The sequence below is a fragment of the Toxotes jaculatrix genome, chromosome 17 (genome assembly GCF_017976425.1).
Source record: "Toxotes jaculatrix isolate fToxJac2 chromosome 17, fToxJac2.pri, whole genome shotgun sequence".
NCBI classification, from domain to species: domain Eukaryota; kingdom Metazoa; phylum Chordata; class Actinopteri; family Toxotidae; genus Toxotes; species Toxotes jaculatrix.
Window position 1 is genome coordinate 3,764,980 of NC_054410.1, and position 20,242 is coordinate 3,785,221.

At 41.2% G+C, this 20,242-nt stretch overlaps 2 protein-coding genes across 2 annotated transcripts; one reads left to right on the forward strand and one right to left on the reverse strand.

Annotated features, from left to right (window-relative positions):
- The first annotated feature begins 452 nt into the window (after positions 1–452).
- On the forward strand, positions 453–7,135 carry hhipl2 (HHIP-like 2). Its single transcript, XM_041060940.1, has 9 exons — positions 453–991; positions 1,320–1,972; positions 2,650–2,793; positions 3,165–3,496; positions 3,661–3,787; positions 4,297–4,442; positions 4,537–4,618; positions 5,449–5,531; positions 6,172–7,135. Exons 1-9 carry the CDS (start codon positions 632–634, stop codon positions 6,774–6,776), a joined length of 2,532 nt encoding a protein of 843 aa, XP_040916874.1. The 5' UTR covers positions 453–631; the 3' UTR covers positions 6,777–7,135.
- A 6,538-nt stretch (positions 7,136–13,673) lies between these two features.
- marc1 (mitochondrial amidoxime reducing component 1) lies at positions 13,674–17,199 on the reverse strand. The gene is made up of 7 exons (XM_041059936.1): positions 16,887–17,199; positions 15,473–15,643; positions 15,226–15,388; positions 14,899–15,042; positions 14,560–14,621; positions 14,251–14,322; positions 13,674–14,139 (listed from the first exon to the last, which is right to left on the reverse strand). The coding sequence occupies exons 1-7, from the start codon at positions 17,126–17,128 to the stop codon at positions 14,013–14,015; spliced, it is 981 nt and encodes a 326-aa protein (XP_040915870.1). The 5' UTR covers positions 17,129–17,199; the 3' UTR covers positions 13,674–14,012.
- Positions 17,200–20,242: the final 3,043 nt, after the last annotated feature.

Below are 20,242 nucleotides of genomic sequence, written 5' to 3' on the forward strand. Positions count from 1 at the left end.
GTATTCAAGTGTGGTATAAAATGTATGCATATAAATTTGCTGAAGATAAAGATTCTTTCAAGCCAGGTTTATTTTTTTCTCGGTACCGGTACAAATTGATGACAGTTTTTCAACATGCCAGGGCAGTGGATCTAAGGGACGACCTACAGCTGCTGCCAGGTCTCTGCACAAACAGCACGCTGCCTGGAGGCGCTTCTACATGACTGTGAGACAAAATTACAGTTTGTGTTGTTTTAGCCTATTGATGTTTACATGCCTCGACAGTGAGCCGCGTTTGTGTGTGCGGGATGAATTTGCATATTGCTCTGTCAACTTCGCTGCGGCTCAGAAAACCGCTGCACGGGGTGCAGAACAAATCCCATAAATTTAAACATTACGAAACTTTTGTTTTAATTGGTACTAATTTACCTGATGAGAGACAGCACTGGCGACAAGGTGCGTCTTCACCTGGCTGGTTTCAGGTGACGAGGCTTGGAAGCTGGAATGAGGCAGGCACTGACTGCGGGATGGCAGCTCCATACTTTTGCGCACGCGTAACACATGCATTCACGTGCACGCGTATACAGTAACAGTCTGGCTCATACTTAAAGGAGAGCAAACAGCTGAATGCTTTCTGAGGCAGACGGCAAAAATGACAAGTACGCGGGATGCTGCGCTCCATCCAAGCGGAGCCAGCTCCGTGGCTTTACGCACGGCTGCAGGACCGAGCTCACCCAAAAAGACCCCGAGCCTTCCAGGCTTTATCGTGATCATGTCAGTGATGTTGCTCGTCCCGGTTCAGCCAGCATCAGCTCATCCTCAGTGCCTGGACTTCGAGCCACCGTTCAAACCTCTTTGGCACCTGGAGTTTTGCACGCAGTACGAGCAGTTTGGCTGCTGTGATCAGAAAACGGACAACTTGATCGCGGAGAGATACTGGGACATTATTGAGCAGTTGGAAGTGGCGGGTCATGAGCTCTGTGCAGACATGTTGAAGGAAATCATGTGTCAGGTAAATATGTATGTTTCCTTCTGTCTCTTCACCTCTGCAGAAGCCTTATCATATACAATAGACCTATGTTTGTAACTGAACATCCTGAAGCACAGTCTAAACTGTCTATTTGGATATCATGGTCTATAACTCTCAACTTTCTGATTGAATTCAGTTTTATCTAATTAAAGCCATCATCAGCTGAAATGCCCTTTTTTGAAAACCAGATTTTGTGTCCTTATCGGACAGTTCCATGGCGAAGTGTCCCCTTAATTTTCATCTTCTGCCCCACCAGTGCCCAAAAATGTCTCGTTCAGTAAACTGTAGTGTTTTGTGTTTACACATCCAGGAGTGCTCTCCCTATGCTGCCCACCTATATGATGCGGAAGACTCATACACACCTGTCAGAGAGCTACCTGGCCTTTGCTTCAGCTACTGTTCCGAGTTTCATGGCAAATGTCACCATGTGGTTAAATATTTAACTGAGAACAAGGTGCTGCTGGACACCTCTGAGCGGGACGTGTCCACGTTCTGCAGCATGGTCGACCTGTCTGACCAGGACTACTGCTACCCCAACGTTCTGAAGAGCTCTGACCTCAACAGCAACCTGGGGCAGGTGGTGGAAGACCCCAGAGGGTGTCTCCAGCTGTGCCTGACTGAGGTGGCCAACAATCTCAGGAACCCTGTCTTGATGTTGCACAGCAGTGACGACACACACCGGATGTTCATCGCAGAACAGGTGGGCTTTGTGTGGGTTTACCTGCGTGACGGCAGCCGGCTGGAGCAGCCTTTCCTGGACATGAGCGGGGAGGTAATGACCACGCCATGGCTGGGGGATGAGAGGGGTTTCCTGGGCATGGCGTTCCACCCCAAGTACCGGGACAATGGACGCTTCTTCATCTACTACTCGATCCAGGTCAACAGCGAGGTGGAGAAAATCAGAATCAGTGAGATGAAAGTTTCTGCTTATGATATGAACATGGCTGATCCTTACTCAGAGAGGTACGCAGACACCTGGTTTCCGTTTGCTTTTTTTGTAGTGAGTGAAGTAAACGTTTGGTCTATTTATAGTTTCCAACAGGTCTGCAACAACTGCACATACCTCTGAAAGACACATAGGATATTATTATATACGTATATTATGTACGCCTCAGGCTATAATTTTAACATGTTCTGACTTCATTACAGGAAATGATACTTTAGAATCAACCCAAGCTTTTCTGGGGCCCTGATTTAAATTTTCTTTTCTTTTTCAGTTAAGGGTTACACTCAACTGTGCAATGTGCAACAATTAAAATCAGTTAGTGGAAAAAAAGGAGAAAGCACATGTAACAGCACATAACACAATCCTCATACCAACACGTCTAAAGCTCACAAATTTTATATCTCTGTTTCATTTATACAAAGCAGACGTACAAAAAAGGACATTTTGGACAAATATTCGACTCTCGGTGCCTCAGTCCTGCTCTGTTATCACGTCTTTCTGTAAGACAAATAATTACAGTATAAGGAATGAGTGACAGGCACCAAAGCATCAGTGCTGAAGATGTAAAGAATGGATCAAAGCTGGCCTGAGGGCATACTTAGGAAGCATGGCAACCACATATTTATGCCTGAAAAACAAGAAGTTCACCTAGAGTAGATGTTACTGTACTAAACTGCATCCTTTTTCCATTCAGGGTCATTTTAGAGATCGAGGAACCAGCTGCAAACCACAACGGAGGCCAGCTACTGTTTGGTTTTGATGGGTATTTGTACATTTTTACTGGGGATGGTGGAAAAGCTGGAGATCCATTTGGGAAGTATGGCAACGCACAAAACAAGTAAGGTTCTTCATACTTCTTCACATGTGAGGAAGAGTGAGAACTGAAGCAGAAAAATGTTCCAACTACAACAGTGGTCGTCTTTTCATTGACACCACCTGTCCAAATGTGCTCATTTATAATATTTCATTTACAACGTGTAATGGTCGTGTTCAGATGTTACAGCTGACTCCGTTTGCATGTTTTCCATCAAATTGTTATTTCTAATTGTTGTTGTTTTTTTCTGTTTGTTGAGCTTCTCTGAAACCTTTGCACATTCCTCTGACAACTGTAAAAGTAACCTCTGAGGGATAAGAGCACCTGATTGGTACACAATCACTGCGCAAGTAGCCTCCATCAACTGTTGCTAAATCCTTGTTTTTCCTACCCAGGAGTGCTCTGCTGGGAAAAGTACTTCGCATTGATGTGGATGGAAGTGACTCCAGTGGGAGGCACTACAGGATCCCCCCAGGTAACCCATTCGTCGGTGACCCGGATGCTCGGCCAGAGGTGTACGCATACGGGGTCAGAAACATGTGGCGATGCTCTGTGGACCGCGGAGACCCCGTCAGCCGCTATGGCAGGGGCAGGATATTCTGCGGAGATGTTGGTCAAAACCGATACGAGGAAATTGACATTATTGTGAAGGGAGGAAACTATGGATGGAGGGCCAAAGAGGGTTTTGAGTGCTACGATATGAAGCTGTGCCAAAACTCCTCCTTGAGTGAGTATTTTCTCTTCATGTGAAATTTCCCCGAAGATGAAAAGTATTTTCTTGCTCAGTGATACTTTCACCACCTGTTGTTTCTGCCATAATGTGCCTTTTTCAGTCTATTTTTGATGCTCCAGATTTGAGTTAAAACAGTGCATCTTTCTCTGTCACAACAGATGACATCCTGCCTATATTTGCATATAGCCATCATGTTGGGAAGTCTGTGACAGGGGGCTATGTGTACAGAGGATGTGAATCACCCAATCTGAACGGCCTGTACATTTTTGGAGACTTTATGAGTGGGTAAGATTGTGCCGATCTGAGCCAAGTAGTTTACTCCAACTGTCGGGTTTAAAAAAAAAAATAGATTCTCTGTCAGCTTTTCAGCACTGAAGGAAAAACAAACTTGTTATCTAGGCTTGTTTTGTCAGCTGTTGTACATTTTTGAATTTATTGAAAAAGCTGTGCATTTTTTTTTTAAATGAACTCAATGTTATTTATGTATCATTTGACTTGACAGTGGTGTTGATCCTCTTATCTAACTCTTGGCAAGAAAACAAATACATATATTTCCCAAAATGCTGAACTATTCCTTTTATATTTGAAGCGTGGCAGATTCCTCTTTGGCAAGAGCTGTACTTCATTCAAAGGCAGTAATTAATTCAATAGTTTTCCCTGCTACTAAATAGTAAAAGTACTGGTTTCTTAGTCTTGGTTTTAAAGATATTAATTAGTATTAATTCCTGCCTTAAATGTGATAAACCTGCATTGGTATGTTATAACAATATAAGTGATTCCTCTCAATTTTGCAGTCGAATAATGGCGTTAGAGGAAGATAAGACAACAGGAAACTGGAAAGAAAGGAGTGTGTGTATGGGTGATACAAAAACCTGCTCTTTCCCTGGACTCATCAATCATTATCACAAGTTCATCATCTCGTTTGCTGAAGATGAAGCAGGTAATGTTTCTTCAGTCTCTCACAGCCTTTATTGGTTTTCACCAATGTGACTCTACTGACAAGTTCTTTTCTGTTTTTTTTTTTTTTTTTAAAGGGGAACTGTATTTCCTGGCCACTGCCTATCCCAGTGCCATGTCTCCATTTGGAACTGTTTTCAAATTTATGGATCCCTCCAGGTAGAGTATCAGCTAATCATAAATCATGTTGTGCTTTTAATCATCTTCAAAGATTCGTACAATATCACCACTTTCACCTCCACCACCTGGAAAAAAAAACATATATCATCTGTCATGTGATAAGAAGGACAAATGTGGATTTTCTTTTCTGTAGGCTCATGTTGGGACGTCGTTAATACTTCAACATCTGAGTAAAGGGCTGAGCACTCCTATTAGAGATGTTAATCTAAGCTGACTTTACTTTCTGCAATACATATATTACAAAACGTGCATCATCTGAATTAATTTGCAGCCTGTAAAATGAAAATTTGCCATTCAACTGATGTGAACTCTCAGGTGGACTTGACTTTGTGTCCTTATGTCAACCTGTCGGAGGACACTTCATTAGATAGTCACCACATTCGTAACAGCTGTGCTTTTTCAGGAAAGTGTGTTAATTTCTTTCAGTCACATCTGTGTTTTTGGAATTAAACAATTAAACAACATTCTGTTTCTGCGAAACATTTTAGGATCCCCGTATCACTGCAACAGCTGTTTGTCATTTCGCAGCAGGTTTGCACAGAACAGAAAAGCTGTATCTCACCTTTTCAGTCGTGATGCAAGACACATATTCAAGTTTTCACCACAAGATTCCAGAGAACAAAATGCATCCAAGCTTTAGTCCAATAAACCTGCTGTCAAGGAGAAAGAGTCCAACAACTTGAGTAGTTTTGTTTGCAATTGCTTGATTGAGACCAGGGTTATGACTGTAATCAAAAGGGCTGAAGATCGGTAACCTCTGTAAATGGGGGTGACTGGTTAGAGGTTAGAACTCTTCTTTTCTTCTGCAGGAGAGCTCCTCCAGGGAAATGTAAGCAGAAGCCTCTGCCTGTCAAAGTGAGGGGAAAAAAGCTTCCATTTGTGCCCAGGGAATGTAAGTCGCCTCAGTTTACCTTTGAATTTTTCACACCTTCTCCTTATAGCTTAATGTGTCATTTTTACGGTCTGCACATACCAGACATGTTGAAGAAGCCATTAAGTCTTTGACTGAGCTTGTCTGTAAATTGTACCTCATAATGAAATATGGCCACGGTGTTTTTCATTTTTTAGAGAGAAAATCGTTTTGGTTCAATCAAGGTGCATTAAATATAGGCAACATACACACAACACATTACCAAGTCAGTTAAACCGATGTTAGAGGTTAGTTCAAGAGTTATGCAGAAAACATTTAAGAAAATATCTGTTCTGGCACAACAAGCTGCCTGCATTCACTCTTTACCCTTTAGTTTTCTTGTCCTAAGGAGAACCTGCTTTTTTCTTCTCTGTTCCACGTCTATATGCTGCCAAATTGTATAATCGCATCGAGGCCACGCATAAAACTATAAAAAGCAGTCTCCCATTTTACATCAAACATACTTAAAATAGAGACAAAGGAGAAAAGCATTTCAAACATTCAGCCCTGTTTTCAGAGGCAAATATTCAATCCAGCTTTATAAAACGCAGCATGTTGTATGTGGCTGCAGAACGAGTAAAACAGTGAAAATGGGTACTTACCGACATCTGTGCCATTTCAGTGACCGTGCTGGACACAAATGAAAAACCTACAAGACCACCACCGAGAAAAATCAAACTCGCCACCAAACCACCAGCCACGAGGAGCCAGGTCAAACCTACGACGACTGCAGCCACCGTGACGACGACGGGCGCCGCTGTGCTGAAGTGGAAATCAACTGATAAGAAAGCAAAGAAGAAAAATCAACTGAAACCTTGGAAGAAAAACAAACAGGAAGCTAACACACAAATGAAGAAGAATGCTTTGCGACAGAAATCCAGAGAACATTCAGTGAAACCCACTGTGATAAAGCCTGTCAGCAACAAAGGCCAAGTAAAACCAAAAACCAATCAAACTGCCACAGATTATTCAAAAAGCAACGCGACAAAAGCCTCCAACGGCCTGAACGACAACACAATCCGCACAAAGAAGAAGGTTCCCCAGAGGAAAGGTGCACAGAAGCAAATCAGACTTGAGAAAAACAGCATAAAGATGAAAGAATCGGCAGCAGAACATCAGGCTTTCATGAACAAAACCAAGACAAACCTTAATGTCAAAAGCAACAGAACCATGAGAAGCCAACTTCAGGTAAAAAGCAAGCAAGCGAGAAACGCCAAAGCACTTTAAATCATTACTCTTTTTACTATGACTGAGTCAATATTTTATATATTTTTGTGTGTAGAACAATCAGTGTTGACTGTCACAGTTTCTGTTCGTCCAACACGTAAAAAACAACACGGACACGGACATGAGAGAGGTCGTCTCATTCACCTCTCAGGAAAGGGAGCAAATAAGTACATCTCAAAAAAAAAAAAGTTTTATTACTATTCCTTTAAAGACACAACTGTTGCATGCAATTATGCATGTAATGACACTGTTTCCTTTACATTTTATTTTTGACAGTCATAAAATGATTGGCCTACGTTAATCACTGGCCTGTCTGTATTTAGAACATATCAAACAGGTTTGAAATGGAAATAAGGAACAAACACACACACACACACACAAAAAACCTTCCAACTATACCAAACCCCAGTGTTGTTAAATTGCTCTAATTTTACAACACATGCAAGTGTTAAAAATAAACATTGGAAAGTGTCTGTATGTGTGTATCTGAGAAGCTCTCTGTAATTAAACTCCACACCACTGATCATAACTGAAACCACTGTGACCGTGGCTTGTTTAGTGACTGCTGAGTCGTCCTGACGGCAGCATGCAGTTTGGCCCTCTGAGGTTACATGAATGTCGCAATTCAGAATTTCTCTGCTGCTGATCTTGATGCCCACATTATGGATTTTCCTGATAAAAGCCTGAAATGGCTTTTTTTTTTTTTTTTTGTAACTTTGTTGTTTTGGTTATGATGAAGGAAAGGTCACCCAAGGGTATATACGCCCGCCACTCAACTGCTACCACAGCTGCTTTCGTAACACAAAATAACATAACATGACAAAGCATATATATCATAGTATGACATGACACAAACACACCATGCTATAACCATGATGCCATATAATAAGGTACTACATAACTTTTGTCATGATAATAACTGTCTGTGTCTTTGTCTTATACTTGCACATGTCAACGTGTCATGTTGACATGTTGACATGTCATAACACAAGATGATATAAAACAGGGTTCATGTATGTAGGACTACATGTTTCCATCTCCGTAAACGGCTCTGAACGTGGAAGCGGTCGGATGCGGTCACGTTTTCCTGACAACCTTTTAGTTAGACATTTTGAAGACCTGTTTCAAACGGAAGCACTATGAAATAAAAGTATTTTATTTTAGGTTTAGGGTTCCACATGCTCATTTCCACCCACATCACGGTAGCTCTACTCTGCGTCCCCTGTATGTTGCAGTATATGTTGATGTTCATGAAACCACAGGACCCTCACAAATTACAGACCTTCATAACTACGCATTTGAGCTTAAATGTCACCGGTTAAAATGAACTGGTGGTGCCACACAACCCCCACCCCCCCGAATATTTCTCTTAAAGTACCCATTTTGTGACAGAGAGGAGGCCGGAGCAAGGAGTGGAAGCGGCTCTTTCCTGTTGTGCAACAGCTCTGATCACCTCTGTTTGTCATTACCTGCGGCTGTTTCGCTGGAGGGCCGACCCTTTGAAGTTAAGAACCATGGCACTTTTCAACTAACAAGTCGGTTTGCTGACACGTGAGGTGACACACAACATAATGGCTGTCTACCCTTTTAAAGAGGATGTTTGCTGGTTTCAGTGTTTTATTATTTTTGTTGAATTCCTTGCATTAAAGCTGACATGTAACGAGCTGCTCAGCTCTGAAATAAGAGACTGAATTTGATTCTTAGACGTTTTTAGACAGAGATGCTCTCTTGCTTCAAGTATTTTCTTTAACATTTTCTTTCCTAGAGTAAATACAGTAATGTGAAAATCTGCATTAAAAATATTTTACTCCAGCCATCCTCTATTACTCATGCAGAGCAGGCACAGTGAGTGTCTGACCCAGATAAAAACATCCACTTTAAGATAGAGACTGTGTTTTTTGTTTTTGTTTTTGTTTTTTTTAGCTTTAACACTGGTGAAGACCTCTCTCTCAGCTTCGTGAGAAATGTAGCACCATTCCACAACTTACTCTCAGTGGAGAAATGATGACCTGGGACTGACCGCACGACAAGTCTGTAGTGGTCTATTCTGATACAGAAGAAAAACTATGTAAGGAATTCCTGGATAAAGATGAATTCAGAGCTGGAATCATTAAAAATAAACACAGGCTGTAAAATTCGAATTGCTGATTGAAGCCACTTCTGAAAAAAAAAACATCAAACCAATCGAGCTCCACCATCAATCACCACCCAACACACGTTTTTATCAGGAGTACAGTACTGTTTTTGAACAAGATGGTCAGCATGCTAATTTATAACCCCTGCAAAGAGGATTTCTTTCTTTCTTTCTTTGTTGTCTTATCAACAAACTTGAAATTAGCTGAGATCTGACCACTGCTGAAACAGAAGCATTAGAGAGAACAGTTTAAGACCTCAAACTAAATTAAATCAATCTAAACACTTCCTCCCGTTACTCTCTCCAATATATAAAACTATATAGAAAATTTTGATTATTTAACCTCTGAACTGGTGACTTTGCGCACTTAAGGTAAATCGTTTGTAGCTGATCTTTTACATCTGAGGTACTTTTTAAAAATTGTATGTTTTAAAATGTTCTTTTATCATTACTATGTTTACTGTCCTGTGGCACTATGAGTTCACCAAAGGAAATTCCTGATAACGAAATGTCAAACCAAATCTGTAAAGATATATCCAGACACATCTTCCTTCAATCAGCGGTAGACTGGTGAGGCTGAAGACCTGGTTGGGGCATCTCTCTGTGAGCTCCAGGGCTGAGCTGATGGACTTCCATCCCCTTTCCCCTGCCGCAGGTAGTTCACTAGAGTCTGCAAACATCTGTTTGGTACCTGTCATCGGACCGGATGCCCCGTTTGGACCACGCCGTCCCCGCTCCACTCGACCACGTCAGCGGGGAGTAAACCCCCAGAACCTGCGGCCTCTTTGCCGGGCTCCGCGGGCTTCCCGTATGCCTCAGTCAGCCAGAGATGACGCGCACCCGCTCCGTTTTGCGTTGCTGAACGCTCGTTCCATTGCGAACAAGACTTTTATTCTAAACGACATTTTTAGCAATGAGCGCTTGGACTTCATGTGCCTGACTGAAACCTGGCAGCGCGAATTGGATTATACTCTTCTGAACGAACTGTGCCCCCAGGACTGCTCCGTGTTCGGCACTGCTCGTACTTCCGGCCGCCGAGGAGGAGGACTCGCTCTCGTCCATCGGGATCGTTTCCCCTGTAGACTAACGAGCCAAGACTCTTTCAGCTCGTTTGAGCTCCAGATGACAAAGGTTGGAACGAGTCACCCTTTTTATTGTATCCTAATTTACAGACCTCCTGGTCCTGCTCGTGTGTTTTTAGACGAATTTGCTGAATTTTTATCTTCTATTATCAAACTGGAGTCAGTGCTAATAGTTGGTGATTTTAACATTCATATTGACAATCCCTCATGTAATATTGCCTCAGAATTAATAACCCTAACTGATTCTTTAAACTTGACACAACATGTTTCTGGTCCCACTCATGAGAAAGGCCACACTCTTGACTTGGTTTTCTCCTTAGGCCTGAGTATTGACCAGATTTATGTTAAGGACAGCCTTGTGAGTGATCACTGCTGTATATTATTTAACGTACTTTTTCCACTTTTACCACTGTCAAGTACTATTGTTTCTCAAAGACGCATCATAAATCAGTCTGTCATTGAGAGGTTTTCAGAGTCATTTGATCCTGACTCATTCGTGAATGAGTGCAATGATGTTGAATCATTCGTTCTGTCTTTTAATAATCACTGTCTGTCACTTTTAAACAAGGTAGCCCCTGTTAAACAGAGTATTATCTCTCCAGAAAAATCATGCCCGTGGATACAGGAGGACATTTGCTCTTTTAGAAGAACTTGCCGTAAAGCAGAGCGTTTATGGAAATCTACTAAGCTGGAAGTACACAGACTGCATCTTAAGGACTTGGTTTCCTCATTGAACGAAATGATAAAACAAGCCAGATCTGCTTATTTCCGACGGTTAGTCCTATCTAACAAAAATAACCCAAAATTTCTTTTTGAGACAATTAATAATATTGTCTCACCTCAAGCATCTCAAATTCAAGTGGACTCAGCATCGGACTGCAACAAACTCCTTTTTTATTTTGTGAACAAGGTTCAAGATTTAAGGGCCAACATCTGCCCATCTGAGGATGTCCAGCCCAGAATTTCTTTGCTTCCATTACATACTTGGTCCACTTTCTCACCTGTTACGCTTGAGGATATTCAGTCATTGATAAAAAAGATCAAACCTTCTTCATGTCCTCTAGATTTTATCCCCACATCTCTGTTTTTAAAAGTGTTTGATCAAATTGGCCCTTGCTTGGTGGAGATCATTAACCTTTCTTTACAAACTGGCTCTGTTCCCAGCTTTTAAACAGGCAGTTGTAAACCCCATTTTAAAAAAACCAAATCTAGATCAATCTGACCCAAAAAATCTTAGGCCCATTTCCAAACTACCTTTTATGTCCAAAATTTTGGAAAAAGTCGTGGCTGAGCAACTTACCTCCTTTCTGGAGGACCATGACTTGTTTGATGATTTTCAGTCCGGCTTTCGTAAAATTCACTCCACTGAGACTGCACTTCTAAAAGTTTCAAATGATGTACTGATGGCCGCAGACTCTGGCCAGTACACAGTCTTAGTGCTGCTGGACTTGACAGCTGCGTTTGATACTGTTGATCATACTGTGTTTTTAAATCGCTTACATGATGATTTTGGGCTCTCTGGGTCAGTACTAGATTGGTTTGCTTCTTATTTCACTGGCAGAACTTTTAGAGTTGCAGTAAACAACTTTATGTCTGAGCCAAATGACCTGCCATGTGGGGTACCTCAGGGTTCAGTGCTAGGTCCCATTCTATTTATGTTATATATATTCCCTCTTGGAAGGTGCATAAGTCTCTTCAAAAATGTGTCCTATCACTTTTATGCGGATGATATTCAGTTGTATTGTTCTTTTTCTGAATCTGAGATAGGTAGGTTATCAAACCTGTTAGATTGTTTGTCAGCCATCAGAAAATGGTTAACAAACAACTACCTTCAGCTTAACCCTAAAAAAACTGAGACACTGATTATCGCACCGGATGAGAAAATCCCTCATATTAAGCAACACCTTGGTTCACTGAGCTCCACAGTCCAGTCGAGCATCAGAAACCTTGGGGTGTTGTTTGACAAATCAATGTCCCTGGAAAAGCATTCAGGGACGTTGGTGAAAAGCTGCTTCTTTCATTTGAGGAACATTGCGAAACTTAAAAACATTGTATCAAAGCCTGACCTGGAGTTGATTATTCATGCCTTTGTTTCGTCTCGTTTAGATTATTGTAATTCTCTTTTTATGTGTTTTAACAAGGGCTCTTTAAACCGGCTCCAAATTGTTCAAAATGCTGCAGCCAGGCTTTTAATGGGAGTTCGCAAGCGGGACCACATTACCCCAATTTTAATCGGTTTACACTGGCTACCAGTTAAATCTCGTATTGATTTTAAGATTTTAGTTCTGACTTTTAGAGCAATACATGGACAAGCCCCTAAATATATTTGTGATCTTTTAACCCCATACTCCGCGGGTCGTTCACTCAGGTCCTCAAATCAAAACCTTCTGTCGGTGCCAAAGACGCATTTCAAAACCAGAGGTGACCTAGCGTTCCAGTCTGTCGCTCCCCGTCTATGGAACTCTTTACCGTTAACCCTGCGCCTGACTGAATCTGTTGACTCTTTTAAAAAACAGCTAAAAACACTTTTATTTAGACAAGCTTTTAGTTGATTGGGTGGCTGTCCTATATATGTTTGTATGTGTATGTATGTATGTATGTATGTATATATATATATATACATATAATTGATTGGTTTGTTTTTATGCTATTTTTAGTGGTTTGGTTTTACATTACATTATTTTATTAAGTTGTATTTATGTAGTGTTATTTTAATTGTCCTATTTTAATTTTTATCTTATGGCACTTTGCACTTTTATTGTAAAGCACTTTGTGATCTTTTATCTGTGAAAAGTGCTATATAAATAAAGTTTACTTACTTACTTACTTACTTCAATCTGCAGGCTCTTTCTGAGGTTAAGTAAAGACATATTGCTCCCTACTGGCCATTGTGTGTAACTAATGTTGAGTAATCACAGCTGCCACCTGTGCGATGACTATTCACACTCATGGTAGTGTAAGAAAATTTGGATGAAAAAGACCTACATCTGTTAGCTCATGAATCTGGGAAGTCAGGAATCGTGCCTCACACTCTTCAACCTCTTTAAAAAAAAACGGACAGGGGTGCACAGGTTTCCCATTAACTGAAAGGTCACAAGTTTGATCTTTAGTTTCCCTCAGTCGATTCAGCATGTTTGTCCTGTCCAAGCCTCACTGACCCACTGACCCGCTGCTGGCAAAACTTTGTACGTTTTTCTAAATTAAAAATAAGTGTCAGGCACATGAGAACAGGACAGCTGGAAAATATTTACCAGGACAGGTGTTACAGAACCAGTTCAGTTCTGTTAAATTAAAAAAAAATTATATAATCCGTTGTTGTCATTTTGTGCTACCAGTCCATTCAAAATCAGGCTTGTTCTTTTTTTTTTTTTTTTAAATTACAAACACATGCTTTAAAATAGGAAGACGTGGAAATGTTAAGAGCAGGGGTGGTGCTTATTTATTTTTTTTAATAAAATGAATAAATGAAGAATTTATCAGCATTCAAACAAATAAAATGCCAAATGTTCTGCTATTTTTTGATGCCTGAGGTTGTTCTTGCCCGGTTGTGTTTCTCTGTCCTGTTTATTTGAGGAATAATTACACACGTTAAGTATTTTATTGCAAAGATTTGGGGCATTTTCATTTCTCCTTTTAATTGAATCGTGTAGTTTCAGGATTTAACAACCAGTGAACTCAATGTGCAGTTGTTAGAAATGTGTTTAATTCAACACAACAGCCCATCTGACGGAGAAGCAGCTGAGTGGAATGATAAGTAACACAATCCAGTATAAAACAAAAAAAATGACTTGATTATTGGTGTATTTAGAACTTTGCTGGTCTCTCTGTGAATCTCATCATTTCAAAAACTCTGATAGTCTTTGTTACAAATTATTTATACTACAGTGCATCTATTTCACTGCTTTCTTCAGTGGATTAACTCTGTGATTTTACAGTGGCGGTGCTAAGATTTCTCCTTCCCTTAGAAAAGCGGCTGAACACTTTGACGCCACGCTTTCCCGTTTCTCACTCTGACCCCTGTCAACGGCTGATCTTGTACACCACGTCGCCGACCTGTATGATCCCCGTCTTCTTCACAGTGTGCAGCTGTCCAAACAACGGAGCCGATTTGTAGATGTGCTTCTCAGACGGCTGGCACAGACGATAGCTGTGAAAGAATCGTCATTGGGATGAGTTCAAAGGCGTAGGTTAGTGTGACAGGAAAAACGTCCACTACGAAGTTGCATGCAACATATGTGGAAATATCTTATTGCTTTACCTTTTCAGTGTCTCCAGAGGCTCTTTCCTGTTGATTATACCTGTTTCAGGGTCAACTGTGGTGAAAATACATCTGGAAACAACAGAAACACAACGACAGCAGATTGTATTCATCCTATTAACCCTAAATTTTCACAGTTAGAAAGACAACTTCACAGTGACATTCAGAGACAGGTCAATTGATAATCATTGATAGATTTAATTCGTATCCAGGGAATCAAATCCCTGTGGTGACAGCTCTGCAGCTCTGGATCCAAATGAAGAGATTCTGTCTCTGATTAAAATCTGTGTGAAGCATCAACCATGTTACCTTCCACATGACATTACACGCTGAAGTCGCACGCTGCCAATCTGGATCTCTTCCCATGAATCCTGAAAAAGCAAAGCAGTTGGAGTTGGAGATAATTTTAGTCCACGCTGCTTACACTGAAAAGGGCGAGGTATTAGTCAGAAGGAAAGAACCAAATGATCATTTTTCAGACAGGAGGGAAAAATAAAGCAGAACCTCATGGGCTGTGGTGCAGAGACACACAGGATCTGTTCTTTTTGAGATGTTTTCTGGTTCTAATCTGACCCTTACATGTTTCTCTGATATGGTTTTTTTCTTTGTTCATGTAACCAGGACCTCTAAACAGAGGAATCAACGCACCTCATCGAATGCCTCACAGTCACTTATCACGATGTTCGGGCGGAAGCGGTCCACAGTGACTTCCTTCTCTAACTTGCTGCTGAGATCCTTAACAGATGCCTCAGACAGCAGCATCACACCTCCGATATCTGCATACACCGATTTCTGGATGAATGGGAAGACGAGTACAATCAGTCACAACAATGTTGATGGGATTTCCGTTCACAGAGAATTAAAGCAAACAAAAAGCAGGAGAACAGCACTGGCCCTTGAAAGATGCACAAAACTGGAGCATTAAAACCTGGGCACAAGAAAACAACGGCACACACTGCAGCACTAAGTCACTACCTCATGTTGTGAGAAAAGAGGCGCGCACTCCACCGGCCTCCTGGCCCTCATCTGAGGTTCAAAGTGCACCAAGCGAAAGGTTTTCTCTGCCCCAAGATAACGAGTGAGCCAGTGAGACGCTTCGTCGCCACAATCCCGGCCCTGAATGTCAGCGCCAAACACCCTGCAGCACAAAAACAACAAGGAGCATTACACAACACAAACAAGACACCTGAGGTGGTGCCAAAATTAAACCCTAATGTTTGACCTGCAGTCGATGACGGGATTGTCGGGCTGTTTGATAGGGAAACTCAGCTCCTCCATATTTGGCCCGTTCAAACGGCCTTGACCTCCCTCGCAGGTCAGAGACACCAACACCAGACGAGGCTGCTGTCTGCCCGTCACCATGTGACCGTCCTCCGTCACCACCAGCCAGTGTCTGCAAACAAAACAAACGCAACAGTGGATTTCCCCCATTTGCACCATTTGGAATCCCTGGCTGAACTACAATGTCCAGGCACTAAACCTGCACTCCGAGCTCCCACAGACTCGAGACAAGGTTAAAAAGGTTAAAAATAAATAAACAACTACATGACTGCGCTGATAAACGGTGCTGCTGAGTCATGCAGAGATCCCAGATTTACATCACATTATGTTTAACCCACCAGGTGGAAATTGATCTGGGAGTCATACGTAAAAACATGCCTCCCTGAAGATTTAAACTAACTCTTGAGTCTTGTGGAAGAGCAGTATAAGCACTCACAGATTTTCTCATTAACTCCTACGATTATTGTATTTTTCTTGCATTTTACCCGACATGTTTGATGTTTCTCTGTTCGGCAACTGAATTAAATTTTGGCAATTTTCTCTGAAGAACCTTTAGGGTTTCAGACCTGTTTGAACTCTTTATGAAAACCTCCACAAAAGTTCAGAAATAATCTTAATATTGAGACACAGCTACCTTCCAAAACCAAATTAAACAGTCTGTGAGTGTAATTTATGCAAATGCAGTTTTAAGTTGCCTCCATTTGTGTCATTTTGTGTCCCTGAGTGAATTAAACTAGAAGGAGAGAAGCAGAAATTTATCTGTTTTCCAACTAGCAGGGATGTACAATCTGTGATAAAAAATATAAACGCTTGTGGTAAGTGAATCTAAGTCAGTATTATGTTATGATGAGCAAACATTCTGATGGAGGTGGGCTTCCATAAAGGTGGTGAAGTAAATAAGCTGTCTTAACCGCTGGTAAAGGTTCTGCATTTAAAAAGTTTCCTAGAGTAAAAGCGCGTAAGTACTTTCAGTAAAAAAATCTTGAGGTACTAAAGGTAAAAAAGCAGAATAGTTACTTTCAGAGTGTTGAATTATGGAGCCAAAAGATGATATATTTAAAATCTTGTGCTCAAAAGTTATTTTACGTGTGCGTGCATTACACACTTTTGGGACTTTTGGGGCTCCATTTAAATGCATTATTGGATTATTATGGCTGAGTTGACCCATATCCTCTCAGGTCAGTACAATCACAGTACCTACAGCTGTTAAATAACTGTAGTACTAAAGTAATTCCGACCGTTTTTAATGGTACAGATTTCGTGTGTTTGTCTGCACAGGTCAGTGAACACACCTCAGGTGATCCAGCCGCAACTCTGAACGTTACAAACTTGAATCCTTTGTGCGCAACACTCACCGATCCTGCATTTCTCCAAACTTCAAACCGATTTTCTGGCATTCTGCGAGAGCCACAGACACCGCTTTGCCAGACTTGAGAGGGTGAATAAGGAGCTGCGACACTACGCCTACACCAACAACTTTTTCTGGCTCTCGCAGGTATTTATATCCAAGCCCAAGTCCCAGAACTGCAACGCCAGCTCCGCCGATCAGAAGAGCGGCTTTCTTATTCTGGGCCAACGCGTTCACAACCAGATCCATAGTGGAGGCTCGGAGACTTTCTTGGATATTGAACTTCGCTTAATGAGACAGCAGCCTCCATGTGTGACGTTCACTGACCCTCTGTAAACGGAAAGCTGTAGTTACTGGACGTAAGCCCAGTTGGTTGGTTAACCCCTTCGAGGGCTCGGCAGCCTGGACTTCTAAAGACCAGCATCTGACAGGGCGAGAGAGGAATAACAAAACAGGAGCCTAGGTAGTCCCACACGGTCCTGAGAAGACCACCTTAAGGGTCCTGAGGACACACACATCTACCACACTGAACCAGTGTGCTATGGCCTCATAGCTCCTGTGGACTGTGGCTGTCAGCTCCACTGCGCCTCTGTCCTCGCTGACAGACACACAGGAGGGCCCTCTCCTCGGCAGGAGCGCAGTCTTAATTAACACCAGCTCCAGGCCCCTGTGGTCCAGCAGCTCCAAAGACAGGTCTGTGAGACCATCTAACATGGTCTAACAAGGTGCCGGCAGTCCTCATTGCCTCTGGGTCATTGTGTTTTTGCTACTTAAAGTATATACAGCAACAATACTGCTGTAGGCAGCATTTATATTCAGTGCTAAGTAAAAATAAATTTGATAATATTTGGCTCCATATTTTTATTAAGTCCTTTCTACTGGGTGCTGTCATTTTTTTTCACATCACATTCATTGTGCAGACACTTTTGTGCAAAGCAACTTGCAGTAAGTCCATTCAAACTTGTTAGATGTCATCAGAACTGGAAGTGCATCCTTTTCAAACAAAAAGCTAAAGGCATGGTCAGTGCTACAGGACAAGTGCTTAGTTTTTGGAGGTTTTTTTTTATTTTTTATTATCAGTTCCTGAGGCCTACTCTGCCCAAGCCTGATCATAAACCCTCTGAAACACATATATTTGATGTGTGGAGTTCTTGTCTTCAAACCTTTAAGGAATAAATTTGCCTTGCCACAATAAATCATGCTCGCTTCTGTAAAATGAGTTAGAATAAAATGGTGGAAAAGATCTTTGGAACATACAGATAAAAACACAAGTGCACTTTAATACTGAGTCCAAATTGGCATTGATATGTGACAGACACCTTCAGTTTTAATGTCCCCAGAATTTTTCCAGAAACAGAGAAGAAACTGAGTGACGTAATGTCATATCTGACCTTCTCAGTGGAACTATTTTTGTCTTTGACATAGATACTCAGGTCTATGGCCAAAGTAGAAAACAGCAGATGCTCCAGCCATGGGGGGTCAATACAGGGATTTGTCGAATGGATACTCCTTCTGTTGCTTTTCTGCGCACATCTAATGGCTGAAGGCAGATTCACCGGCACAGAGCCAAGTCTTACAAGCTGGTTTAATGTTGTAGTGGCAAGAGAATTTTGATAACGAGATTCAGTCCTAATTGCTCTATTCTCAGCAACTGACACTTTGATGTTATAATTCTGCTCTTAATGAACACAACTATTTAATTTGTCATTTCACACATTTCTAGCTCATCGTTCGCTTTATTGATGCTATTTACCGCATCACTGCGGCACTACTTAACCATACGACCAAACCGAGGAGTGGTTCCCAACCTGGGACATACGTACCCCACAACATGTCTCGAGATAAATCTGAGGGATCGCAGGGGATTAACAGGATAGGAAAGCAGAAAAAAATGCTACTAAGTCGTGGACTTTTTCAGAGCTTCCTCTAATCTTTGCTTTCTTTTCTTAATTGAAATGAATTAAATGGAAGTGCACCAATCACCACTTCTCTATAATTAGAGCCAAATTACATCATTCTTTCCAGGAAAAACATATCAGAAAATTATTTGATAGCATTACTCAACAGCTAAACTGAATCAACACCTCTGGCAGTCTTAAAATTAAAAAAAAAAAAGATGGCTGTTCTTTCAGACTGTTTCCACAGCAGTTTTGCTGCTTGAAGTCAGGTGTTTCTGATCGCTGTACCACATGATGATGACTTGGAGATAATAACATATACATCCTGCCACAAACCATGACATAACGATACACCGTCATTCTTTTGCTCGTGACTAACCTGCTGTAGGTTGTCCGGAACTGGACTTCAGTCAGAATTCCCAGGGGGAAACCATCTGGACCAAACGGTCATTTCTATACATTCAGCACGCTTTTCTCACACAGCACATGTTGATAAACAGCACGGAGGTGGTAGAATCACATGACTTCATGTTCTGTATAAATTATATTTCAGTCAAGGTGGTGAAAGGCCTCAATAAAACTCAAAAACAGTTTTTGGAAACATCCATGGTTTTAATGATTTTTCTGTGGATTCTCTTTTCTATACTTGGGCAAAATAGTACAACGGTATTTAAAGTAGATGTGATGTGCGTGATTATTTTTGCCGAAGCCAACTGCACACACATCCCTTTGCAAGTTAGGATAATAAAAAAATGTTCTTACAATTATTTTTCAAGTTCTCTCTGAGAGTTCAAGTACTACTTTGCCTCCTGACATGTTTAAAAATGTTGTCTTTTCCAAGCACGAAACAGAGAGGCCTGTTTATGCTAGTGCAACAAGGTGTAGTCCTACTTTAAAACTAATACAGTACTTGCATAAAATATACAGTTGTTGTTTTCTGGGTCACTTATTGTTAAAAGCAGAAAGAAGCATAATCATCACGTTTCTTCCATTATCATGTCCAACGTATGTATTTCAGAAAGATACAGGTCCATTTTCATAAAACAGAGGAGATCAGCATCTCAACAGACACCAGACCTGGATCAAACAGCATTTGCAAGTAATTTGTGACACTTGATTTTGTGTTTCGTGATGTGTCACAGGTGGGATTTCACCCCACAAGGCAAAAACAATAAATGGCAGAAAGTCAGAAGGAAAAAAAAATCCACCTTCAGATATTCAGAATATGACAAGATCACATATTCCTGTGGCCACATTCCCACCATTCTGACTCGATGCATTGTTTCTTCACAGAGGTGAAATATAACTAAGTACATTAACTCAACTACACTACTTAAGTACAGTTTTGAGGTGCTTGTACTTTACTTGAGTATTATTTCCAGTTTATGCTATTTTATATTTCTAGTCCACTACATTTCAGAGGGAAATATTCTCCTTTTCCTAATAAACAATATTTCTGCACCTT